The sequence below is a fragment of the Balaenoptera borealis genome (genome assembly GCF_965194805.1).
Source record: "Balaenoptera borealis genome assembly, chromosome: 17".
Taxonomy (NCBI): Eukaryota; Metazoa; Chordata; class Mammalia; order Artiodactyla; family Balaenopteridae; genus Balaenoptera; species Balaenoptera borealis.
The window spans coordinates 15,322,705-15,349,677 of record NC_138876.1 but is presented as its reverse complement, the minus strand read 5'-3'; the positions used below and the strand labels follow the sequence as shown (position 1 = coordinate 15,349,677).

The 26,973-nt window shown below is 41.5% G+C and overlaps 1 protein-coding gene across 1 annotated transcript in view; it reads left to right on the top strand.

Moving 5' to 3' along the window:
* The window catches only part of FER1L6 (fer-1 like family member 6), a 124,991-nt gene extending 119,830 nt beyond the window's left edge, over positions 1 to 5,161 (top strand). The window contains exons 40-41 of the mRNA XM_082363035.1: positions 2,443 to 2,543; positions 3,923 to 5,161. Coding sequence (XP_082219161.1) covers positions 2,443 to 2,543; positions 3,923 to 4,109 — 288 coding nt within the window. The 3' untranslated portion in view covers positions 4,110 to 5,161. The remainder of the gene's footprint in view (positions 1 to 2,442; positions 2,544 to 3,922) is intronic.
* The last annotated feature ends 21,812 nt before the right edge of the window (positions 5,162 to 26,973 follow it).

Genomic DNA, 26,973 nt, shown 5'->3' with positions numbered 1-26,973 from the left:
TCAAGCCTTCGTTTCCTGGGCTGTAAAATGGGAATAAAAGTGTCATTTGTTTTGCCAAGCTGTCAAATGGTTTAAATGGAATAATGTCTTCACATACCACCATGCAAGTTATACAGCACTATGGCTGAGCTTATTGTTAGGCAATGAAGACACCTATGATCCTTTCACTCTCGTCCTAACTTGTTCTCTGTTGATTTTTGTCCTCTCTTCCAAACATTTTGGAGCCCAGCAATTGGTTAGTGACTCTTAAACTCTATCAGGTATAGAGGAGTTGGATGAGGCTCCCAGCGTATAAATATATTGCTCAGTGGAGCTCAAATCATCTCTGAGAAACATCTGGAAATAAGCCCTTTTGGCAGATTGGAAGCCCCTCTGCCATGAGTTGTGGGCTGGATTCTTGGGTTTCTTCCAGCCGTGAAATCTTGCAGGGGCACCATGGGCTCTAACTCTGCCTTTCATGAAACCTAGAAGTTAGAGCCAAGTTGCTTTAAAGAGCTTCTGGCCATTTGATAGATGAGGAAATTAAGACCCAAGAAGACAAATGCTTTTAGGTGGCAATGATGAAGACAGTCATAGAATCATCTCATGTTAGAGCTGGGAAGGTCTCATAAAACTTCTAGTCCAATTATCTGGCAGTTGGGAGGCAGCCTGCTATAATGGGAAGAGCATGAGCTTTGGAATCTTACAGACCTTGGTTCAAATTCTAGTTGGTTAACTTATTGCCTGTGTCACCTTGGGAAAGTTATTTGACTTTTATGGCTTCATTTCTCTATCAATATAAAGGAAACCTACTTTGCTAGTCACTGTAATAGATAGATGATAGATGATAGATAGATAGATAGATAGATAGATAGATAGATAGATAGATAGATGATAGATAAAAGAACAAACCTGGGACAAAACAGGCATTCAATAAGGCATTGCAATTACAGTTAGAGTTACATTACTATTGCTCTTCTGTTGATAGATATGATAGAATGGATAGAAGCTTTATATTCTTTCTTTCCTGGTTTTCAAATACTTCCTGAGTGCCTTAGGTGCAAGTCATTGCCGATGGAGCCAAAATTTCTCAATAGGAACAAGAGAGTACATATATACATATTTTAAAGGAATATTTCTGGATCATAGGAATTTAATGCCTTCTGAGTTGGGTCATGGTACTAGTCTAAAGAATGGATGAGACCACCTAGATTTGAACTCATGACTTCACTTGTAATAAAAGCCCACTGTGCTTCTTTACTAATTCAGACAGCCATGACTCTGCCTCTCTTCTCCAGCTTCAAACTCACCCCAAATACTCTACTTTTCTCTAATTTCTCCCATGATTACATTTTCATGGCTGCCAGCAACTAAACTTGCTTGTTAAGAAGCCCTGGCTTTTTCGGAGAGTATAGGTAAATTAACACAAGACCATTGGTTCATCAGAATCTTAGACGTTTTTACTGGGGTAGGAAATCAACCATGCCTCTGAAGGCAGGTAATGCCCTATCCACATGAGATTCAGAAAGACAAGCTTTAACAGCAATCATAGGGGCTAAAATACTTTGGTGATGCTGCAGTCTCCAGCCACATCTGTGTCCCTCCTATCACCTTGAATCTTGATCCACAAAACCAAAGGAGGCAGGAGAGAGGGTCCCCTCCACCAAGAACAGGAGCTCCAGGAGATCAAGGGTCCTATTTTTCTTAATCACTAAGCCCCAGGGCCTAGAACAGTGCCTGGCATACAGGGGGTCCCCAAAAGTAATGAATGAACAAGAAAGGATGACTCCTACCTTTTGCAGACATCCTGTCTCATCCTTTGATAACCCAAGACTTACATCTCTGCCACTATCTTTGGCACAATGCTCTGAAGAAGCATATGACTCATAATTTTCAAACCAAAGAGGCTGTTTCTTACTGAGGGAAGAGAAGGGGAGAGAGAGTGCTAGAATAAAAGGATAATTCTAAAACACTTAGAGGGGACAGCAAAAACAAGGAAGGATGACAGAAAAGCCTTTTGGCAAATGTAGGTCCATACCCACCCATCTCCTCTTGAGAGTCATTGACAGAGAAGAAAGACAGTAGCAGATTCAAAACGGTTCTGCCACTCAAGTAATTAGTCCCCTTCTGAATTCTTACCTTCTATAATTCATATTACTTCTGCAGATACTAAATGATTACAAGTGAAATAGTCCATGTGACTGAGCATATGTGTGTCTATGTGTACATGTGGGACGCCTTCTTCTCACAAAACTCAAGAGTAACGTCGTTCCAGGGCTTTTATTGTCCGTCATAAAAATGGCTTCTCCCAGGACCGAAAAGATAATATTTCCTCAAAATAAAGCAGCAGGATAGTCAAAATCCTTCCTGACATTCTCCCACATGATAACACTTCTTCTAGAAGGTTGGCGTTGCCCCCAGCAGTTCTTTGTGACTAGAAACTGAGAGTTTGTCTTTGTTCAGGGCAAGGTTGAAGCTGAGTTCCACCTCGTTACAGCAGAAGAAGCTGAGAAAAATCCTGTTGGAAAAGCCCGAAAGGAGCCAGAGCCCCTGGCCAAGCCCAAGTGAGTGAAGTCATGGGGTGGGGACATCAGAAATGGGAAAGACCCTCTGAGGTCCCCATATCAGAGGATGAAAACATTTCTCCAGAACATCCCGCTGGGAGAATTGAGAAAGAGTTAATAGGTACCATCCAATCAGTGTAGCTTTTTGTTTCTATAATTGAAAAGTATTCCAAAAACATTACAGAATGTTTGGCAAATGGACAGGACACTTTTCCATAGAACTACCACATAAGCACTTCCATATACTTTTTTCATATTTTTCAAAAGTAATTTCATATACTTTTTTCTACTATTTTTTTCATGGGAATATGTTTCACATGAATTTTTTCTACTATTTCTCTAATTATGCATACAAAATTATCTTCATATTTCACTTATCCTTTGCTGAAAAATTTTGCTTTGTTGCCATAGTTGTCATAATTAGGATTTTTAAATGGCTGTGGAATAGTCCATAGACTTCATACCCATAATTGAGTTGGTTGCCACCCCATAACTGGATGTTTAATTTACTTCTACCTTTTTTCCATTATTATAATATGATAAAAATGTTTCCCCTTTATAAATTATCACCTTAAAATAAATTTCCAGAAGTAGAATTACTAGCAGCAAGTGTTACCCTATTCAATTGAAACCATGGCTATATATCAATTAAAAAGTAAACATATATAGATATGAAATGTGTACACAAAATACTCTTTCAAATTGTGTTTGTCCTACCCCTCCCTGGACTCCAAGTGTCTCATGATGAGTAGGTGGTCCCTTCTCTGTACCTACCTTTCATCTATCATAGTGTTAGGAACATAACTGGTGCTTCATTAATTCAAAATTATTTATTAAACTCCTACAATGTGTACCTACTAAAAAAAAACACTTTGAAGAACACCAAAGAAATATAAGATATAAACTCTGCCTTCCAGAAGCTTTCAGTCTGTTTAGAGAGAACACACAGGTTCATAAAACAGTCATCAGAGTGTGGAAGACATATGTTAGGTTCAAACAGTGGGTAAGTCAAGCCATGAGTGAGGCAGGAATTCAGAATGAGGGGAATTATTGTGGACTGGGGTAGTCAGGAAGGGCTTCATGGAAGAGGCAGGGCTTGAGCTGGTCAGGGTGGGACAGACAGAGGGCCCTCAGTTCTCTGGCTGGGTCCTAACCAAACTCTTGCCCTCCTCCAGACCAACTTTTAAAATGATGAGGAATCATTATCACCCAAAATGTTAGCTGGCTTCTGCTTCAAGGCAACATGGTCTTCTCCCATTCTCGGGCCTCTCTTTGTGGGCCCCTGGAAATTGGGAGTCAGAGATCCTTCCTGAGGTCTTGAGACTCCTATGTGTTGACAACATGGCCCCTTCCCTGATCTTCTCTTGCTTCCTTCTCAGCCGCCCAGACACCTCCTTCTCCTGGTTTGTGACCCCCTTCAAGTGCCTGTACCACCTCATCTGGAGGAATTACAAGAAGTACATCATCATCGGTTTCATTCTGATCGTCCTCATCATCTTCCTGGTCCTCTTCATCTATACCTTGCCGGGAGCCATCAGCCGAAGGATCGTTGTGGGCTCGTCGTAGAGGGTCATGGAGGACCCAGACCTTCCCTTTCTACTACTCCTCTCTTCTTCCTCATCTGTAAATGGATAAGAATGTATGATCTGTGCAGGCACTGTGCCGGCTGCTAAGGGGATAAACCCAGAGGGCCCAAGAGCCACTCCCTATGTCTAAGGACAGATCAGCTCTTCTTGGAGGAGATGGGAGAGGAATAGTCCTGCCCTACCCCAACCCTTGTCACTACCTTTCCAATTTAAAAGCCTTAAGTCATGGTTTTGTCCATGGGCAGGATGAAATAATGGCTCCTTTACCCCATAGTAATCAATGGTGACCTCAAATTGACTTAGGAAAATATTTTCTAGATCACTAAGTAAGGAATGTGTTTCATGGATGAGGTTTAGGAAAAAGCACAACATACATTTATGGTGACGTTGAAAAGGAAAAGAACAGCATTACTTTAGGACAGATTTGGAAGGAAGGTATTATACTTTCTTCTGGATCCTGGACAGTAAAACGACAAGTCAGGTCAACAAAACAACGCCCAATGTTCAAATCCACAATAAATACAAGCTAAAAATTGAAAATTCTTCTAAGTTAAATAGAGCTCATCAAATTTACTTTTATGTCAAAAGATGTTGGAATGCTGAAAAGCCTTTAGCAAAAGTATTTGAAACACTTTCAGATCAGATGGTATCATAAGAAATGTGCGAGAAGAAGGGGTAAGCAAGAATAATTTAGGAATCAGCTCTGTCTGGTGTTCTACACATAGGTTATCACTCACGGCCTGTCTTGTGTATAAAAAAATAAATTAAAATAATGTTCTAGGCCTAATTGTGCAGCCCTGACCCTAAAGATATTACGCTTAAGAATTAAAAAGATTTTGAAGCAGAAAACCCATTTCCCAAGAAGTTGTCATGAGTCCGTACTTGTGTTCTTAAATGGAATTAATTTAAATCTGTTCATTTGATGGATTAGATTTGTTCTTGCTGCTTAAATTTGGTTCAGAGTCGTTTTGTTTTGTTTTGTTTTTTTAACAGCATTTGAATCTTTCCTCCCAAACCAACTAAGCAAAACATAATTAATACCAGCAACAACACCAAGCAACTCACAGGACATGATATCCAATTCTGTGTCTCCAGTAGTTGAAACAGTTGGTGCCTTTCTTGCTCTTTTCCCTCAAAAATACATATAAATGGAAATTGGGATTGACTTCACAGCTGGGGAATTTATTCATTCAACAGCTAATTATTGAGTTCCATCCTTGTTCCAACTGCTGTGATTAACTCTAGGGACTCAAAAGTACACAATCAGATAAACTAAATCTTTGCTCTAAAGGAGCATAGGGTTTGATAGACAGAAGATATTAACCAAATAATCACACACAGATAAATACAGACTGATGGATCGAATAGGGGCCAAGTACTGGGAGCAGAAAGACCATCTTAAGGAGGACCCATAGCCATTCTGGCAGTCAGGAAGGCTTCCTAGGGAAATAATGACTGAAGGGAGATAAAAGATAAGGAAGAAAGATGGAGAGGAAGAAGAGCACTCTAGACAGAGGAAAATAGCGTGTGCAAAGGCCCTGAGGCAGGAGGGAGTGAGGCACATGAAGGGGTCTAAAAGACGATGGGTACCAAGTGAGAGGCAAAGGACCCTGAGATGGAACTGGAAAGTCATCTAAGGGCCCACACACTTAAGGGCTTCAGTCTTCATTTTAAGGGCAGTGGATAGCAAAGGATTTTTAAGCAATAGAAAAGAATGACTAGATTTTTATTCCACATGGAGAACAGATTGGAGGTACTGCAGTCCTTCCCACAAGAGAGGATGATTATTTTCACTCAGTAATTGTGACAGAGGAGGGAAGAGGAGGGATCAGAGATGATCTCTCTAAGGCTCCAGGGTGGTCTAATGGGGAATTGGGGGTCTAGTATTGACTCTACTTTATACAAGCTGTGTGACCTAAGGCAGCTAACTTCACATCTCTGATCTATACTTTCCTTGTCTATCACATAAGGAAGTTCATATATACTGTGATGAAAAGACTATGGCATATTCTGGGGCAAAATGAGCGTTGATGGGTCTGTAGCATGGAGTGGGATGGACTGTACTCAGAGTCAGATTATGAATGGCTTTGAATGCCAAGCCAAGAAGGTTGGACTTTATGCAGCAGAAAGTGGGGGCCCCTGGAAGAATTTAAACAGAGAAGTGGCAAGAACCAGTCTAGGTATCGGAGAAGTTGCTCTGCCTACAGTGCATGATGGATTGATGAAGATGAGATCCAGAGGCCAGGGACATTTTCGGAAGCAGTAGTCAAAACCCTGGTGGGAGATGAGGACCTGTGTCAGGGCCACAGCCATGGAGATGGAGAGGAAGAGCAGATTCTGGAACCTTGGCGAGGTTCCCCAACCTTCACCCCCATCTCTGGCACCCAAGATGCCTGCCAGAGAGGACAGGGAAATTTGAATCCTGGCTGTGTCATTTCTACCTGGGCAGGTCACAATCTCTGAGTCAACTTTTTCATCTGAAAAAAAGGAATTATTACCTACTTGGCAAGAGTCGTATAGATCGTAGAAAAAGTATGTAAAATGTGTAGCTTGTGCCTGGCATGAAGCCAGTCCTCAAAGGATAGTAGCTAGTGTCATAAGTATCATTTCTACAGGTGGAATCACCAGTATGTGGAGTCTAGTTGTATCTAGAAGTGAGGAAAGATGATCAGACCTATGTTTTAGAAATGTTCTGGCACATGGACGAAGAAACTTTCAACCAATAATACTCCCAAGTGTATTTATTTTGTATTGATTCTGTAACAGACTACAACAAGCCCAGTGGATTAGAACAACACAAATTTATCATACAGTTCTGTAGGTCAGAAGTTCATCACAGACCTCACTGAGCTAAAATCAAGATATCAGCAGACCTACCTTCCCTCCTGGAAGCCCTAGGGGAGGATTTGTTTTTTTGCCTTTTCCAGTTTCTAGAGGCTGCCTGCATTCCTTGGCTTGTGGCCCCTTCCTCCATCTTCAAAGCCAGCAAGTTTACATCCCTCTGTGCCTTTCTTTTGTAGTCACACCTCTCTCTGACTATAGCCGGAAATGTTCTTGCTTTTAAGGACCCATGTGAGTACATTGGATCCACCCAGATAATCCAGGATAATCTCCCTACCTCAAGGTCCTTAACTTAATCACATCTGCAAAGACCCTATTGCCATGTAAAGTAACATATGCACAGGTTCTGGGGATTAGGACATGGACTTTTTTAGCAGAGGGAAGCATTATTCTACTACATCGAATATCACCCCAGCATTTTAATTCAGCCCAATTTGAAAGCCACTTCAGCAGAGCTTTGAAAGTCGGTGGGATGATTATGGTGTATGAAGTAAGGAGGCTCCACAGACGCTTTTCTCTCTGGAACAAGATGTTTCCATTTGTTGTTCAGCCTCTCAAGCAACAATTGTCTCAGGAAAAAAAGGAAGGATCATTCAGTCCTTCCCTGACTCATTAAAATCCTCTCAAGCACAATGGATGAGGTGTGTTCGGAGCTGGTTATGAAAGGACTCTGCCACTTCCTCTCACATTTCTGCTTCAGGAGTTTTCAAATAAGCCTCTTAAATTCAGCTTTCCTTTAACACATCAGTAGTTCCTTCCAATTCAGGAGAAAACCTGTGTCTCTCCTCTCCCTAGTTTATAAAGGGCAATCTGAGAAACGAGCACTCTATTTTTCACTGAATTGTTGTACTAGTGGAAAGAAAAATGGGCTTTGGAGACTGAGATAAAAGCACTGAAACTTGGGTATAGACACTAGCTGTGTGACCTTGAGCAAGTTACTCAGCGACTGTGAATCCTATCTTTCTGATCTGTAAAATGAAGCTAATACCCATCTTATTAGGATTGTCTGTGTTTGGGCATTTGTGGTTGTGGGTAGTAGACCTCTACTGGGGATAGAGGTAGAGGATTATAAAATGTCTAATATACTGTCTTCTATGTCATAGTATCCAAATTAATGAGAGCTTATTATTTAAGTAACAAATAACTAATGTTTGCTGTGTGCTGTTATAGATTACAAAGTAATACATGTATCTTCTCACTGATTCTCTCAACAGCCTCACATTGTAGACAAGGAAACAGCTGCAGGGACGTCCAAGCTAGCCCAGCTCATTTGTAACAGATCTAAGATCCAAGCCCAGACTCCTCCCTCCTGCCACACGCCCCGCCCCCGCCCTCCTGCTCTCTCCTTTATAAGCGGCTGCCTAATGATTGATTTAAAGTGGGTGGGGCCGCCTCCAGTCAGAAAATTCCTCAGAGATTTTTTAAGGTCCATCCATGTCCTAGGGGTTCATCCAGGTCCCCTAAAACATTTCAAGTATCTTATACACAACAGTGTGGATGCATGTTTGAGCCTCTCTTTTTACTTGAACCACTGCATTTGATGGTTAGAGAATGTAGTTGGCATCTCTCATCCATGCTCTCCCCAGATCTTTTCAATTTTCTTTTCTCATTTTGCCACTTCTTATAGTAGAAATCCCCCCACCCTAATGCAGAAAACAACTTCTGGAGTGCAAACATTTAACTGAGCTCTTTATAAATCAGGCATAGAACTCATAGAACTTAGATTTGGAAATTATGTGAAGAAACAGGCAGGGTAGAGGCACTCAACCATCCCAGAAACTGCTAGCTACTTACCAAATATCTATTTTCTCTTTCCTGCTTGGTAACAGAAGGTAAACATTAATACTTTACCAGAGATGTGATTTGCAAATATTTTCTCTCTGTGGCTTGCTTTTTTACTCTGTTGATAGTGTCTTTTGACACACAAATTTTTAAAATTTTGATGAAGTCCTGTTTGTCTATCATTTCTTTTGTTGCCTGTGCCTTTGATGTTATATTCAAGAAATCATTATCAATGTCATGAAGCTTTTATCTTACATTTTCTTCTAAGACTTTTATAGTTTTAATTCTTATGTTTAGGACTCTGAAACATTCTGAGTTAATTTTTGTATATGGTGTTAGGTAAAGGTTCAACTTCATTCTTTTGCAGGCGGATAGTCAGTTTTCCCAGCACCATTTGTTGAAAACCTCACCTTTAAGTGTTTCTCTGTGCTTCATTAATACATAATACTAACAGTAGCAGCCTTTTTTTTTTAATGTTTTTAATGAATTAATTTATTTATTTATTTATTTATTTTTGGCTGTGTTGGGTCTTCGTTTCTGTGCGAGGGCTTTCTCTAGTTGTGGCAAGCAGGGGCCACTCTTCATCGTGGTGCGCAGGCCTCTCACTATCGCGGCCTCTCCTGTTGCGGAGCACAGGCTCCAGACGCATAGGCTCAGTAGTTGTGGCTCACGGGCCTAATCGCTCCGCGGCATGTGGAATCCTCCCAGACCAGGGCCCGAACCCGTGTCCCCTGCATTGGCAGGCAGACTCTCAACCACTGCGCCACCAGGGAAGCCCCAGTAGCAGCTTTTTATTGCAGCTGGAATGCTAGATATTTTCATAGATAATCTTCTTTAATCCATATGATGACCCTATGAGGAGTCTATGATCAGGATAGCCTAGGATATATTATAGTAGCAAACAACCTCCCACATCTCTGAGGTTGATCTTTTTTTTTTTTTAATTAATTAATTAATTAATTAATTTTTATGGCTGTGTTGGGTCTTCGTTTCTGTGCGAGAGCTTTCTCTAGTTGTGGCAAGCGGGGGCCACTCTTCATCGCGGTGCGCGGGCCTCTCACTATCGCGGCCTCTCTTGTTGCGGAGCACAGGCTCCAGACACGCAGGCTCAGTAATTGTGGCTCATGGGCCCAGCTGCTCTGCAGCATGTGGGATCTTCCCGGACCAGGGCTCGAACCCGTGTCCCCTGCATTGGCAGGCAGACTCTCAACCACTGCGCCACCAGGGAAGACCTCTGAGGTTGATCTTAATAATTTTTCTCACTCACAGATTTGGCTTTGGGTCTCAACAACTCTCCACATGTTGCCCAGGATCCTAGGCTGCTTTGGTCATAGGGACCCTCCATATCAACACTAACTCCACAATATGCAGCCAGGAAAACAGAGCAATGAGTCTCCAACACTGCCTTCCATAAGAAGTAACACATGACACTTCCACTCACACCTCATTGGCCAAAATGAGTCACGTGGACATGCCCAAATTCAAAGGAGCAGCGAACTATAATCCCCCCACCCTGTACTGAGAGGCAGAGGAGAACCAGATGTTGGTGGATAGTAGTAATGCTTTCCGCATTTGGGTATGATTATTTGCAATTTATGGATCAAAAAATTAGGACTCCATAGCTAATTACAGTGAAGTTCTGTTGGGTTTTAAACCATCTTCTCTCCTTATTCCCAATTTTTTTTTTTAACCTGCAATTAAAGATGTCAACACACATGTAGAACACAGGGACTTTGCTGGGGAGTCTGGTGCTATTTTATTCCAAACCAGGTGTCTGCCTGGGAAATCTTAACCATGGCCTTAGAAATTCGGCAGATTTCTATAGCACTAGAATTACAAATGTGGATGATGTCATGAGTAGCTATTAGAAGGTCAACATATGTGGTGGTGTTTTTGACATTGTTTTCACTCCTTCTAATACACAGTAGAGAGAATTTCTGCTGGCTGCATAATTACATTATAATATACTGGATATAGACTATGTTCTCCCTCAAGAATTACCTAATGTTCTGCCTGTACCAGTCTTTGTGATGTTTATGATGATTTAATGAAACTGCTTGCTAACTGTAAGCCAAGTGATTTTCAATAAAACAACACGATTCAGATTGTGGTGAATCATTTTTATGGCTTTCCTGAGCTCCTTCACCAGAAGCAATTACAGCTCCTAAGAGTCCACCTGGGGCTCTTAGGAAACGCCCAGGTGGCCCTCTACTTCCTTTGACTCAGGAAGCTCAGCTGGAGTCTTAGTTAGGATCCAGGCATGCAGAGGCAGCAGCGGTGGCCACAAAGTAGAAGTCAATTTGCATTAGTGTCAGTTTACAATGCGCTCAGAAGTACATGACGCTCTGCTCATTTTGGTCCTTCCCACCTTTCCTTCTGCCAAACCCCGGTATACTTTGTTTGGACCTCTCCTATGATCCAGACACATTTTATCTGGCCCTGGAATCAATATGTACTTGTCATCGTGCCTTATTCACCTCTGCATACTGAGTTTTCTCGGGTCCTATTGACTGATGTGTAGAAATGTGATGACAGTAACAGTAATAACCCCAAAGTCGGGACTCTCTTGACCCAATTTGATTGACAGAAACTCAGCCTCCTAAAAAGTCTTATTCGATTACACAGACCCAGAAGCTTTTAAATAAAACCTTAAACCAGGCATAGGACAGTTTACCCATCATCATTTCACCTCCAGCAGGGCAGGAACAGATATACGGACAGAAGCAGAGACTAGGGTGGCCATGGGACAAATGTTGGCCAATGACAGGCATTAAGAAGTCCACTGGCTGGAGCTTTTGAACTGTTCTGGTTCATCTGACAAGAGGGGGACACAGTTCTTTTCTTTTATCCAATCCCCTGATTCCTTTCTGGAATGTAGAAGTGATACTTGGAGTTGCAGCAGCCATCTCTCCACATGAGGATGGAAGCCAAGATCAATGATAGTGCATCACAAAGCATGAAGGAGCCTTTAGCTCTGCACTGGTGCCCTTCAGACTTCCCATTACATGGGAAAAAAACAACCCTTAACCTGATAGTTAGGTTTTCTGTGGCTTACAGTCAATAGCAATCCTTAATGATGCAGAATGGCAAGGCACGTGTCTTCAAAATTACAGATGCTATTAAATTGCTTTTAAGGAAAAATGCACCCATTTGAGTAAAAATTGGTAGAGGAAAGGCAGAGCAAGAGGAAGGGTCTGGCCAGATTTGGGAGCAGAGGCAGAAGTTCACATCCAAATATGTATGATGGTAACTCACATATAAGAACATCCCTCTCCCCTCCATCAGCACCAGTCACACACAAGCAGAGGCCAGGGCAGGCGCAGGAGCAAGGGTGAAGCTAAAGCTTTGTAAAAACTCAATAACTCAGGGAAATTCCCTGACAGCCCAGTGGTTAGGACTCCACACTTTCACTGCCAAGGGCCCGGGTTCGATCCCTGGTCAGGGAACTAAGATCCCACAAGCTGTGCACACAGCCAATAAATAAATAAACAACAAGCATTTTTTTTTTAATGTGAAAAAAAAAAAAACCTCAATAATTCAGTGACTTGGTCAGTTGGTGAATTGGCTTTTAGAAAATTAGCTTTCAACGAATTAATTTTCACAAAGCCTGTGTTTTCAGCTGAAATCACTGCCATTTCCCTGGGCCACCACAGCTCCTACAATAGCTGAGTGCTCCTCTGCGCCAGAGCTGCGCTGTGGCTGGGCTCAGAGGGGACAGTGCCCCTCTCCCCGCTCACTGTCAACCCCAAGAGGACTGCATGGTCCCTGACCCCTACACAGATCTCAGCCGAGCAGCTCTCTCCCATTCCCACTCTCTCTGGAGGATTCGGCCATCAGCAACAGCTAATATCGAGTAGGCCACACACTTTGCTAGGGGGTATTAATACAGTATATAATTGAATCTTCTTAACCCTGTGAGGAAGGCATTTTCCCCAGTTTACAGATAAGAGGCTTAGTAACTGGCCAACGTTACTCAGCTTGGCCAGAATTTGAATCCTGAGCTGCTGGGCTTTAAAACTGATGCTTTCTCATCTGTATCACCCTCTTCCCCACAAGGCTGACCTTACAGTCCCTCCCAAGGGCTGTGTTGTGAACATGGAGACGTGGGTGTGAAACTGCTTTCTGCTTTGCAGGAAGGCAAAGAAAATGTCAGCTGTTATTTGATCTCATGTGCTGGCTCCACATCTGGCCTCCCTTTGGGACCCACCTCTCAACCCACAACATCCCCCGTGGGAGGAAAGAGCTGGCAGACCTACCGCTCTGCCCCTCGACAGCTCCCTTCTCTGGACCTGGAGAGGGTTGCCTTGGGAACTAAGCAGCTTCCTTGCTGTCTGCTCTGAGGACAGGCAGGCTGAGAAGCCTGCCAGAGACTGGCTTTGCTGGCTCCTCTGGTGCCAGGGGCTGTTGGCTTTGGTGGTCCAGGACACTTGCTGCGTGCTGTGTGGGCAGAAACCAGGAGGTGTGGGGTGGGAGAAAAAAATGATTCATAGAAATCTGGGTAGAGACCAAAACCAAAGTCAGGAAGACCATCCATCTGGACCCGAATCTGCAGGGATCCTAGACAGGGAAGGAGACAAGAGGATGGAATACGGGGAGACCAGAAAGAGGAAGAAGGGCCAAAGTGTAAGGTGGGAGTCAGAACCTAGAGAAACTCCTACTCAGAAAGTGTCAGAGTCGAGCCTCTTTGGGGACAGTGGGAACCTTGTGTACAGGCAGAAGGAGCTGTCAAGACACTGAACCTACCCATGTGGCAGGTTCAATCCCTCCTTGCCTTTTGTCCCACACTCCTGAGGGAAGGGACCACTGGACAGGTCAGTTTTGTTTGTTTTTTATAGACGTTATTTTTTAGAGCAGTTTTAGGCTCTCAGTACAACTGAGCGGAAAGTACAGAGAGTTCCCATATACGCCCTGCTCCACATGTGTACAGCCTTCCCCACTTCAACATCCCACACCGCATTTATTACAACCGATGAACTCACCTTGACACATCATTACTACTCAAAGTCCATGGTGTACATTAGGGTTCATTCTTGGGGCTGAACATTCTATGGGTTTGGACAAATATATAAGGACACATACCCATCATTATAGTATCATCCAGAATAGTTTCACTGCCCTAAAAATCCTCTGTGCTTCTCCTATTCATCCCTTACTCCCTCCTAACCCCTGGGAACCGCTGCTCTTTTTAATGTCTCCAGAGTTTTGCCTTTTCCAGAATGTCATATAGCAGGAATCATACAGTATGTAGCCTTTTCAGACTGACTTCCTCCACTTAGTAACATGAATTTAAGTTTCCTCTGTCTTTTCATGGCTTGATAGCTGACTTCTTTTCAGCACTGACTAATATTCCATTATCTGGATGTACCACAGTCTATTTATCCACTCACCTACTGAGGGACATCTTGGTTGCTTCCAAGTTTGGGCAATTACAAATAAAGCTGGTACAAACTTCTGTGTGTGGGGTATTGCGTGGACATGGGTTTTCAGCTTTGAGGGATAAATACCAAGGAACATGATTGCTGGATCATATAGTAAGAGTATGTTTAGTTTTGTAAGAAACTGCCAAGGATGCATCAATTTTGATGAGAAGAGTTGTTCAAACATGAGAGAGCTCCTGAAAAATGGTGTTTGGTGTCTAAGGAGCGGGGTAAGAGGGGAATGGGGGAGCCAACAATGCCAAAGAAGGGCAAGTAGGTGAAGAGAGTAAAGACTGACACACCTGCCTCACAATTGCCGAGGAGGGGTGTAGTTAGAGACCTCATCTTTGAACTTGATTCAGCCTTCACTGAACTAGAGCTGCCAACTCCAGTCACACCCTGCCTGCCCTTAGAAGATTCACCAGCTGGTTGTAAAAATCACAAGTCATTAACTCAATACACTCATTTTCCAACTGGCTTCTCCTGCAAAGAAAAATCTTTCTCATATTTCCCATTTTCCATTGTACAAAGCACCCAGTTCATGCTCAGAAATACTAGCTGTAGGTAATAATGCAATGAGCCAAATTATTCTGAAGCCTAACCTAGCATCCACACCCAAAACCTTAGTCTTCTCGTTACTTTCAAGGGGTGTGTCCATCAGGGCACTGTTGTGCTGGAGATTGGGACCACATGTTACTCATTCCCCTTCCCTCTGGGCTGTAACCAGTTGACAATAGACACAGGAGCCAAACATGGACCAGAGTATCAGTTTTATCAATAACAGCAAGGTCCCCATAACTTGCTTACAGTCGTGGTTTTCCAGAAAATCATCCCCCTGCCCTGCCCTGCATGGAAGGTAGATGGGCCAGTATGGTAGGATGAACTTATTAACCAATCTACCTCTTGCTTTTTTGCTTTAGGTGCTGCTAAGTAAGCCAGAGAATGGTGAGATCATGAGGCTCTCTGTGCCCGGGCACAGATCCAACAAGAGGCAAGAGCCCTGCCATGAATGAGCACCCTGACCTTGCCCAGCAGAGCAGTGTGGCTGCTGAATGCCCAGCCTCTCACCAACCCTCCAGTGGATGAGTCCATGCTCTTCCTTTCTGCTAATGGGGTGGGAGGAGGAGACAGAGAGAAACCCACCATCCCAGTTTGCCTGGACTGAAGCATTCCTGAGATGTGGGGCTTTCAAGACTAACACCAGAAAGTCCTTGATGAATCGGAACACAAGTTGGTCACCTTACACTTTCCTCAAGCCTTAGCAAATATGTTCTCTCTAAAGAGGGAACTACAAAGTGGAGAGAAGGACAGACGGGTTTCTTCCTACAGTGGCTCCAGGGCTCCCCCTAGGCTGATGAGAACTGGGGCAGTTAGTGGATGGGGTGTGGGTGAGAGGATAAAATTTGAGAGGTAGATACAACACCACCTTAACAGTGTTACCGAACTAGGTTCGTTTGCCCAGACGTGCAGCAAGCCAAATGCTGAGACACCAAGGTTTGCAGCAGAGAAAAGGATTTATTCACGAGGCGGCTAAGCCAGGAGATGGGAGAACTAGTCTCAGATCCACCTCCCGGAAGGTGAGGGGCTTGGGACATTTATGGGTAAATCTGAGGCATGGGGAGCAAGGGGAACGGTGATTGGAGACAAGGAAAAGGTGAGGTAGTCGCCATTCTGCGCAGGTGCAGCTAAGTTACATGCTTTTTCATGGGACTCGCGTTCAGCAAATGGATGCATTAACATGTTCTGAGGGTAGAGTTTTTGGTCCTCTGAGGTCAAAAGGTCACCAAGTGGACACTCAGGCATGCCCAGTTGGAGGGTCAGTGGTCCTAACCAATCTTACCAGCTCAAGCTCCAACTGACTACAAGTTTCTGAAAAGCAACTAGGGCAAACATCTTATGGTTTAGGCTACGGGACACTTGGAGGGCATGCAGTTTTTTGCAGAAATAGTAAAAGCGCGCTTGATCAGTGATGGCAGGTTACAAGTTTAATGGATCTAACTGATGGTTACCCTCAATTTCAAAAGTACTCCTCTCAGAACTATTACATTTAGAATGGATAAACAAGATCCTACTGTATAGCACAATGAACTATATCCAGTCTCCTGGGATAAACCATAATGGAAAAGAATATTAAAAAAAGAATGCATTTATGTGTATAACTGAATCACTTTGCTGTACAGCAGAGATTGGCACAACATTGTAAATCAACTATACTTCAATAAAATAAAATAAAATAAATACCTAAAAATAGAATTACCAAAAAAAAAAAATACTGCTCTCCATGGTGGGACTACTGGTGATCTTTATGTTTTTTAATGCTTTTCTATTTTTTCCCCCAACTTTCTAAAATAAACATCTGTAACATGGTAATCAGAAAAAAAACCCCACTAAATTATAGTTAAACAAAAAGAATAAGAAAAGATCAGTTATTTATATAATAAAACTCATTTTTAAAATGAGATCATTTTCTCCTGTATGCTAGATGGGGTGTATACTCTGGAAGTATTTATCAATTGATGCGGAAAGATGAGTAAGGAAAATGAAAAATATGTTCCAAGTTTACCCTGGATGACCTTTGGATTATGGTAGTATTGCAATTTTTAAGACGTATCTGTTCCACAACTCTCCCCTTCTCAATTGTAATCAACTTAAGTACTTATCCGGATTCTCTCAAAACACAGACTGTATCATCCTATTCCTTCCCTACCCTATTCCCAAATACCTTTGCTGACTTGAAAGTGTGATTTAATGTTACGCTCTCCATTTCAGTAGCATTTGCTACCTTTTGAGCAAGCATGGTTGAAGATACAATTTGCTCTATTTGCTCTATTACCCACCTAACTGACGGGAGACTCTACAGAGATGGATTTTTGGTCTTGATTCAGCTGCTTTCTGAATATATGTCCTTAAATGTCCCCAAGACTCAGGCTCTTCATCCAGAGTGGAGCTGGGAGGCACTTTTCCCCCAAGCTTCAGAGTGCCCCCGGGGACCTCGATCACAAACAGTGAGTATGGGAGTGCTCTGTATGCTGTAGGATACTGTCTACGTATTTGCAACTAGGGATCAAGGGACTGACTTTTTGCCTTAGGTGTCAGGATACATAGAAACCAATCCAACTAGAAAAATTTAAATGTATTCATTCATTCTTTCATCCATTCTTGTATCCAAAAGGCATTTCCTGGTTGGTACCATCATCCCTGTGCTCGGAGCTGGAGACCCAAAGATGAATAAGGTAGTTTCTAAGCTGAGACTGAGTCTGAGAGGTATCAGAGATACTGCAGGCTCCCAGACCACCTTCTACCCACCCCTCTTAGTTCTGGGCTCTGGGACCATAATGGGACCATGATGAGACAAGTCTGCTAGGACTGAATACCAAAACTTCCAGCTACTTCTCTACTGGTGACTGATAGAAACTTGCATTTTTCTTTCCTTTTACCCAAAGGAAAAAATAAACACTTTATAACTGACACAAGTCCTTCAGTCAGGAAACTGGACTCAGACCTAGAGAAAACAGACAGTCAACACTCAAATTAGCAGGAAGAAAAGATCTTCTTTAAAGAGCTTCTGTGGGGCAACCGCTGAAGAGACTAAAAATAAACCCTTTGAAAAACAGAGCAGATGGGTCTCATTCCCTTCATATAAGTTTATGGCAAATTCCATTTCAAGCTTTGTCTTGGAGCAAAGAAATAATTAAACACATATAGGCAGACACACTCAGATAGAGGAACCTCCACTCCTTGAGGACTGAGGCTGAGGGAAGATAAGGATGACTCACATTCCCATGGACCAGATCTGCTTCACAAGTAGGCAACACCCCATCGAATGAGGTAGCTGCTGGAAGCCACCCAGCTCCCCAAATACCACATCTTAACTCAGCCCCTCGTGTTCCACACACACCTGCCTTATGGGTATCTGAAACTCAGCCCCATTGTAATTTCATTCTTTTAGGTTAAGACATTGTCCCTGGTATATAACCCACTCCGGGTGTTGGTAAAAGTGGGAAAGAATAGGTGAGTCAAATTCCAAATATTTGCAGGAAGGAAGGAGTTAACAGTGAATCATTCAGAAAGGAGAAGCCCTCCCAGGATGTCTATCAAGAGAATGCTCAAGCCTGGTGGTTCTCAAACTTCAGTGCGCCTGAGAATCACCTGGAAGGCTTGTGGAAATAGAGCGCTCCTTCACCCTCGCTTACAGTTGGCTAGATAAGGAATTTCAGCTTCAAAAGTACGTATCCTCTAATTGCTTTCTTTTTATTTTTTAATATACACTGAATTCCTTGAAACTGCCGATCAAGTATATCAACAGATTTCTTCAATAAAGAGCTTGGTTTTATGTTAGATAGCCAATGTATTTTGGAAATTTTCCCAAGAATATTCTGAAGTCATGTACCTTAACACCCTATGATTTATTATCCTTGTTGCACAATTATCTGATGTAAGGAAGAGCCTATTAGTTTTCATATTTGTATAAAATAAGCCATAACATCATTTTATCATTGAAAACAAACCAAGGGTACATATGCTCAACACTTGGAGGCTGATCCTCCAGTGTCTCCTGGTATCTGATGTGGCTGAGATTTCTTTACCTTATTTTAATATGCTATTACATAATTTTACTTTTTTTTTCAATTTTACCTTCTTACATTTTTTTAAAAAAATTATTTCTTTTAAAAAGTGAAGTATAGTTGATTTACAATGTTGTGTTATTTTCTGGTATACAGCAAAGTGATTCAGTTATACATATAATTTTACTTTTTAATTTTAATGTTCATTAATTATATGTGAATATTTTAAAATATTTTTATTATTTCTATGTGTTTTTGAAATGAGGGCATTTTCCCCATGCTCAGTCTATCATCTTGAGTGAGAAGTATGACCCTGTGCTCTCAACTCTTTTCAGTTCCCAGCAGACTCTAGGAAGTCCAACTCAGGACATCCCCAAAAGCCCAGAGATCAATTTGCAAAACTCCCTTGGCTCTTTTAGAGAAATCCCAGAGTTACCATTTCTGTTACTGTTCTTTATTCAGGAAGCATGGTGTGTCCATGGTTTGTCTAAATGCTTCTTTATTCCCTTGGTTCAATTAAATATAGAGAGAAGAAAAGGAGGGGAAATGAAGGCATTTGTTCAGGTTCTGATCTGAGGTGAATAACAGTATATATTGATATTTCCCACTTTTCAACCCCACACTGTAGCATATTTACCGCAGGAAAATCAAATCCATAGCTTATAAACTTGTCTGTATGTTCCATGGGAGCAGGTTGTCAGTGTCATTCGTGGCTGTATCCCTTGTACTTAGCAAGGTGCCTAACGTATAGGGCTATGTAAAATCTGTCTACCAACTGAATGGGCACCCCTAAGGAGTAAGCAAGATGTATTTGATTAAATCTATTTCCCATTTGAGGAAACTGAGGGTCAGAGTCACAGCCAGGCACCACAGGTAGGACCAGAAGCCTGAATTTCTAACATTGACCCAATTCAACACATTCTAGGAGAAACAATACAATGTTGTTGATGATTTAGTGGCTAAATTGTCTTATTCATCTACATGTTCATATGAACACATAAAAGATAGTCAATAAGTTGCTTGTTAGATTATTATAATGAAATGAATTAGTATGATTACATTAATTATGATCTGCCCAAAGCTTCACAGATGTTTCGGAGAAGCCCAGAGACTAGAATTCAGGTCTCCTAACTTCCAAACCATTGCTTTTTCCATGACAAATTTTGTCTCTTTTTTGTTTTGCTTTGTTTTATTTTTCTCTTCTTTTTTTAAAAAACTGAGGTATATTACTTTCAGATATACAGCATAATGATTTGATATCTGTACGTATTGCAAAATGATCACCACAGTAAGCCTAGTTAACACCCATCACCACACACAGGGACAGGATATTTTTTTCTCGTGATGAGAACTTTTAAGATTTCCTCTCTTAGCATCCTCAAAGTCTCTTCAAACCTTTTCCTCCGCCCTCCCAGCCAGCCGCTCTCCTCCCATTCTGCTTCTGGGCTCCATTTTCACTGACTGCTTTCTTATATAATACACCCCCTCCCCCTTTTTAATTAAAAAGGAACAAAAATTTCAGTCCATAATGTGATAAATAGATTAGGATGATTGAAAGCAAAAATTACTTAATTACTTGTACATTTCCATTGTAAGTCTCCTTAAACCAAACTCTTATAAATCAGTTAATCAATAATGACTCGTAACTCCTTCCAACTCTGAGAAAACAACATAAATATCACAAGCTGATGAGATAACAGGTGACATTTAAATTTATGTCCTGAAAATGTCACTAGAGGTTTGGGTAAGTCTTTATTATGCTAAAATAAATTAAAATTAAAACTAATAATATTTGTGGAGAGATATGGGTACAGAACAGAATTAAGTTTTGCTATTCCTAACACACTGTGATTAAATCACATGGACACTTCCAGATAATAAAAATTTTTAACTGCTTCAGAAACTTAATTACATAATGACTGATGAAGCAGTTTCATTCCACAGAAAGGAAAAAAATATTAAACAACAATTCCTTTTCAAGGTGAACCCCTGCAAGGCCCCCCAAAACACATGAAGGACAGATATTTCTGAGTGTTTGGCCAGTAGTGGAACCCAGATTTCAGGGCAGGGTAATGACTTACCCAAATTATACAGCAGTAAGTTACACAGCCCAGATTTCCAGATAAGGCCTTGAAATTTCTGAGTTGATTTCTCTATAAATATTAATGGTGAGTTTTGCTATCATCAATGACTAGGACCAACTATCCCACTGAAGACCACAAGAAAACCTACACAAAATAATGCCTATTTGAATGCATCAGAAAGCTACCAAGGCAAAGAGAATTTACAGGACCAAGGTCTGGCACAGCCAAGGGAAGTGACACCAGAAAATGGAGCTCCTTTAGTATTCAGTTCAACTGTTGATTCCAAAACCAAAGCTGAGCTTGAGAGTAGAGCTTTTTGGGATTCTCATAGGAATAGAGGGAAATAAAATGGGTTCACCATCCTCCACAGAGGAGGGGCCTTGAAAAATATGCAAGGCTTTTAGTTGGACAACAGGAAGGCCACCTAGGAATAACAGTAAATGGGAAATGGAATGTCCCTTCCAAGGACCGAGACTTCCAATAATTTCAATCCCTGATTTGATAAGGTGATCTGACCTTAGTTTAACTTAGTTTAGGAAAGTTCCAAAAGAAGAACAAAAAAGAAAACAAATGTGACAAAGAGAAAACAAATAGCAATAAGTCAGACTTAAGTCCAGCCATATAAATAATTAAATTAAAATGGACTGAACACTCCAATTAAAAGGTAGGTATTGTCAAACTGGATTAAAAAAGCAAGATCCAACTGTATGCTGTCTATAAGAGATGTATTTTAAATACAGAGGCATAGATAACTTGAAAGCAAAAGGATAGAAAAAAATATACCATGAAAAAACTAAGCATAAGAGAGCTGGTGTGGTTATACTGATAACAAAGTAGATGTCAAGATAAAGAATTGCCAGAGATAAAAGGGGACACTTCTAAATAATGAAAGTATCAATTCATTAACACATAACAATCCCAAATGAGTATGTACCTAATCACAAAGGCTTAAAATACTTGAAGCAAAAACTGATCACAACTAAAAGAAAAAAGAGAGAAATCCACAATCATAGTTGGATATTTTAACACAATTTTAATGTTTTTTTAACTCTCAGTATTTGATAGAATTATCAACTACCATCAGCACTATACGCTATACATTATACAACTCAATGACAACAAAAAACCTGTAGGTGAATCTACAACTATCTCAAAATAAATTTTAATTTTTAAAAATCTGATTAAAAATGGGCCTAAAAAAAAAAAAAAAGGGCCTAAATAGACATTTTCCAAAGAAGACATCCAAAAGGCCAACAGGTACATGAAAAGATACTTGACATTACTAGTCATCAGCAAGATGCAAATCAAAACTCATTGATATCACCTCATTGATAAATGGCTGTTAGAATGTCTTTTATCAGGAAGACAAGAGACTACAAGTGTTGGCAAAAATGTAGAGAAAAGGCAACACTAATTCACCGTTGGTGGGAATGAACATAGGTTCAGCCACTATGGAAAACAGTATGGAATTTCCTCAAAAAATTAACAATAGAACTACCATATGATCCAGCAATCTCACTTCTAGTATATATCCAAAGGAAATGAAAACAGGATGTTGGAAAGGTATCTGCACTATTATATGCAATATAATATTATATTCATGCAATTATATATAATAGCCAAGATAGGGAAGCAACCTGTGTCTGTCAACAGACGAACAGATAAAGAAAGTGTGATGTATATACACAATGGGATATTTAGCAACCACAAGAAAGAAAGAAATCCTACCATTTGAGACGACATGGATGGAACTTGAGGGCATTATGCTGAGTGAGATAAGTCAGACAGAGAAAGACAAATACTGTATGATATCACTAAAAAGTGAAACACTAAAAGACTGAACTTGTAAAAACAGAGTAGGCTGAGGGGTGAGAACTGGGGAGATGCTGTTTAAGGCAACTAGTGGATAAATAAGTCCTGGAGATCTAATCCACAGTATAGTTATTATAGTTAACAATAATGTATTATAAACTTCGAAGTTGCTAAGAGACTAGATCTTAATTGTTCACACCAAAAAAAGAAATAATAATTATGTGATGTGATAGAAGTGTTAGCTAATGCTACAGTGGTAATCATATTGCAGTATAGAAAGTGTATCAAATCAACATGTTGTACACCTTCAACTTCCATAATGTTATATGACAATTATATCTCAGTAAGTAAAAGGAGAAGGGTTTGAAATAGATTATCTACTTTCTTAATGATCTAAATTATCTTAAAAAGTTAGAAAAAGATAAGCAATTAAACCCCATGTGCAAGGAAGGAAAATAACAAAGAAAAGATCAGAAATCAATGAAATAGTTAACAGCAATGGAAAACAAACAAGAGAAATGTTAAAAAAGCCCAAAATATCAATAATAAAGAAAAAAACAGAGATGTATAGCACAGGGAACTATACTCAATATTTTGTAATAACCTATAAGGGAAAAGAATCTGAAAAAGAATATGTATGTGTATGTATATATATGTGTGTATATATATATGTATATACATATACATCTATAACTGAATCACTGTGCTGTACACCTGAAGCTAACACAACATTGTAAATCAACTATACTTCAATTAAAAAAAAACAACAAAAGCAGAAAGAACAAAATTGCTAATATTAGGAATTAAAGAGGGGATATAACCTACAGACACTAGGAGGATAATAAGGCAATGTTATAAACAACTTTATGCCAATAACTTCAGCACCTGGACCAGTTCTTTGGAAAACACAATTTACCAAAACTAACAAGAGAAAAATGAATGGTTCAAATACTGCTATGTCTATTAAAGAAATTGAATTCATGGTGCAGAATGTCCCCACAATGCCAGATGGTGTCACTGGTAAAGTCCATCAAATAGTTAAGGAAGGGGCTTCCCTGGTGGCGCAGTGGTTGAGAATCTGCCTGCTAATTCAGGGGACATGGGTTCGAGCCCTGGTCTGGGAAGATCCCACATGCCGCGGAGCAACTAGGCCCGTGAGCCACAATTACTGAGCCTGCGCGTCTGGAGCCTGTGCTCCGCAACAAGAGATGCCGCAATAGTGAGAGGCCCGTGCACCGCGATAAAGAGTGGTCCCCGCTTGCCACAACTAGAGAAAGCCCTCACACAGAAACGAAGACCCAACACAGCAAAAAAAAAATAAAATATAAAAATAAATAGTTAAGGAAGGAACAACAGCGGCGTGTGTCAGATGGTTGAGGGGACTCAACAGCAGGTCACTGGCCTTCACTGTCATTGCTTCCGGGCACATGAATCCCAGTCTCTGCCCCTTTCTTCCAAATTCCAAATTCCAGGGAAGAAATTTAATTAGCCCAGCTTGGTCAGGTATTCATCTGACCAAGAAAAATCAAACCATCCGTGGCCAGTTGGGGTGAGGAGCACGAGCGGTTGTGTGATACTGACCAGGACACAGGGACTGGGGCCTGAGAACTGGGCACGTGCCTGGACGAGAGGGGTTCAGCCCAGGCAATCACCCCCAGAGCACCTACTGTGCCTGCTGTGCCTGAGAAACATTCAGCTCCTGAAACTGGACATACAGAGTCTGGGGGGAAAAAACTAGAGTCCAAACTCCCTAAGTACACGCAGCCTTGTCATCTGGCTCACAAGGAAATCCAGTCCCAGTTACCGTGAGGCTTAAGGTACAACAAAGGACAAAATGTGGACCTAGTAACACACTGAGAAGGTCAACCAGCGAACAAGGAGGGAGTACAACCCAAAATAAGAGAGCCCCTGCTTGGCACCACCATCATGTGAACAATAATCAATCCCCAAGCTCATGCAGTCCTACAATAAACAAACAATCTCCCCCCCCAGACAAAAACAAAAACAATGACCCGGTGAGATCACTATAATCCCTGCTTTCCAGATGGGAAAGTTCACAGTTGAAAGGAGCAAAGGGGCCTGCCCCATCTGACAGTAGATCTGGGGTATCTTAAGTTGCATGAGTCCTGCCTGTGTAGCTTTATCACTTTAAAAGATAATTTGGGGCCCCCTCGGATTTCAGTTGGATGAGGAAGCAGTGGGGTAGGGCCATTCATGAAGGTCCCATTGCTTTCCTTTTGCTCCTGCACTCCCAGCTCCCCTGCCCTTTTCTGCTCGGCCTGCCTCCCCATTTTGTTGAGATTATTACCCGTGTTGAAATGAGCACAAAGATCATAAAGCAGAACTGCCAGGAGGCTTGCAAAAGGTAACTGAAGAGGGCAAAAACACATATTTAAAGAGGCTCATTTTTTAAAAGGCTGAGTGATTATTTCCTCTCAGAATAAAATTATGTAAATCCATTCTCTTCAAGGAGGGGGAAAGACGGCCTTTGGAGAAAGAAGCTAAACTAATTTTAGCTCGGTTGCAGTTCTAGTACATTAACAACTTCAATTTGGAGTGTGGAGGGGGAGGAGAACGGCTGACCCAATTACACATCTGAAAAGGGGTGGGACAGAGCTGGGCTTGCCGATGTTGACGTTGGGTGTGATGGGCTGTGCTTTGATCACACAGCTTGCAGGCAGATGACGTTCCTTCCCCTGGCCTTCATCGCCCCTCTGCATCTTCCTCTCCCCTGGGCCAGCCAACCTTTGACTTGAAAGCATTGAGGACTCACAAGAGGCAGCGTGATTCGGTAGACAGAGTGAGGGTGATTTCCTTGTCTTGGACAAGTCACAGCCTCTTTCTTCCTGTTTTGTTTTGGTTTGCTCCTATGAAATGGGAAACCATTCATGGTTCCTGTAAGGATTCCAGGTAACCGTGCTTGTAAAGTACCTGACACAAGTGACTTTCAAGAAGGGTACTATGCGATAATAGATAATAGATATTGGTCTCTGCCCCCTTTTGCTGGCACAGAGCTCCTGAAACTCTTGGAATTTCCTAAGCGATAAGAGTACTAGGAGCATCTTTTGTTCTCATATTTGGTCTTTGACCCCAGCTCCTGACACAAGGTTCCTGAAAACCTTGTAATTTCCCTGGTGATAAGAGCATCTTTTGTTCTAATGAGGTGACTCTGGGTGGGCTCCTGGATGGCTCCTGGATGAGGGCTGGTCACCAGAAAGACCAAGCCACGATTAGAGACTTGGAATTTCAGCCCTGCCCCCATTCTCTCGAGAAAGAAGAAGGGCTGAAAATGGAGTTAATGATCAATCATGCCCACGTGATGAAGCCTCCAAAAAAATCACAAAAGCTCAGAGAACTTCCAGGTTGGTGAACACATCCACGTACCGGAAAGGTGGCAGACCTCTACTTAAAGGGATAGCAGCTTCTTTAATAAGCTGATAAACATAAGTGTTTCCCTGAGTTCTGTGAGCCACCGTAGCAAATTAATTGAATCTGAGGAGGGGGTTGTGGGAACCTCTGATTTGTATCCAAGTCGAACAGAAGTCGCAGGTAACCCGGGGACCTACTACTTGAGATTGGCATCTGAGGTCAGGTGGGAGCAGTCTTGTGGGACTCAGCCCTCAACCTGTGGGATTTGACACTTTCTCCGGGTAAACAGTGTCCAAACTGAATTAAATTGTAGGACACTCAGCTGGTGTCATGGAGAATTGCTTGATGTGGGGAAAAAACTTCACACATTTGGTGACCAGAAGCATCAGAAGTGAAGTGTTCTGTTTGAGTGGTAAAGAAAGATTCACAGGAGGAAAAGCTGTAGGTTTTCCCCTACACAAGTGGTTATTATTGTTAGTATGGCTGAGCCCCACTCATCATCCCTGTGACATCCATCCATCCATCCATCCAGAGATAGTCATCAATGGGAAGTTGTGTAAAATAGATTCTAGAGACACCCTGAAGTTCTGGAATTTGATCGGTTCCTGAAGTCTTTCTTACTTCCTAAATTGTGTAAATCAAATGAAATTCAAGATGTACTTGGTGCCCTTGCTATTTGTAAATAGATAAAGAAAACCCACAGTGAATTATTTTACAGAGCAAAGACTCGGCTCTTCAAGTATCTGATTTATAAGTTCAGGTTTTCACACAGAACAATAGACCCTCAACATGGAAAGGGAGCCAGGGCTCTATGCTCTCCTGGGAGGCTGTGGATGCAGAGGAAAAAATACACCCATGTGTGGTTCACTCAGATTAGAATGAAACAAAATACCCCTAGCTTAAAAAAAAATCACTTCTACCTTTTTAATAGTGAACTATTAGTGAACTATTAGTATGCATATCTAATATTATAT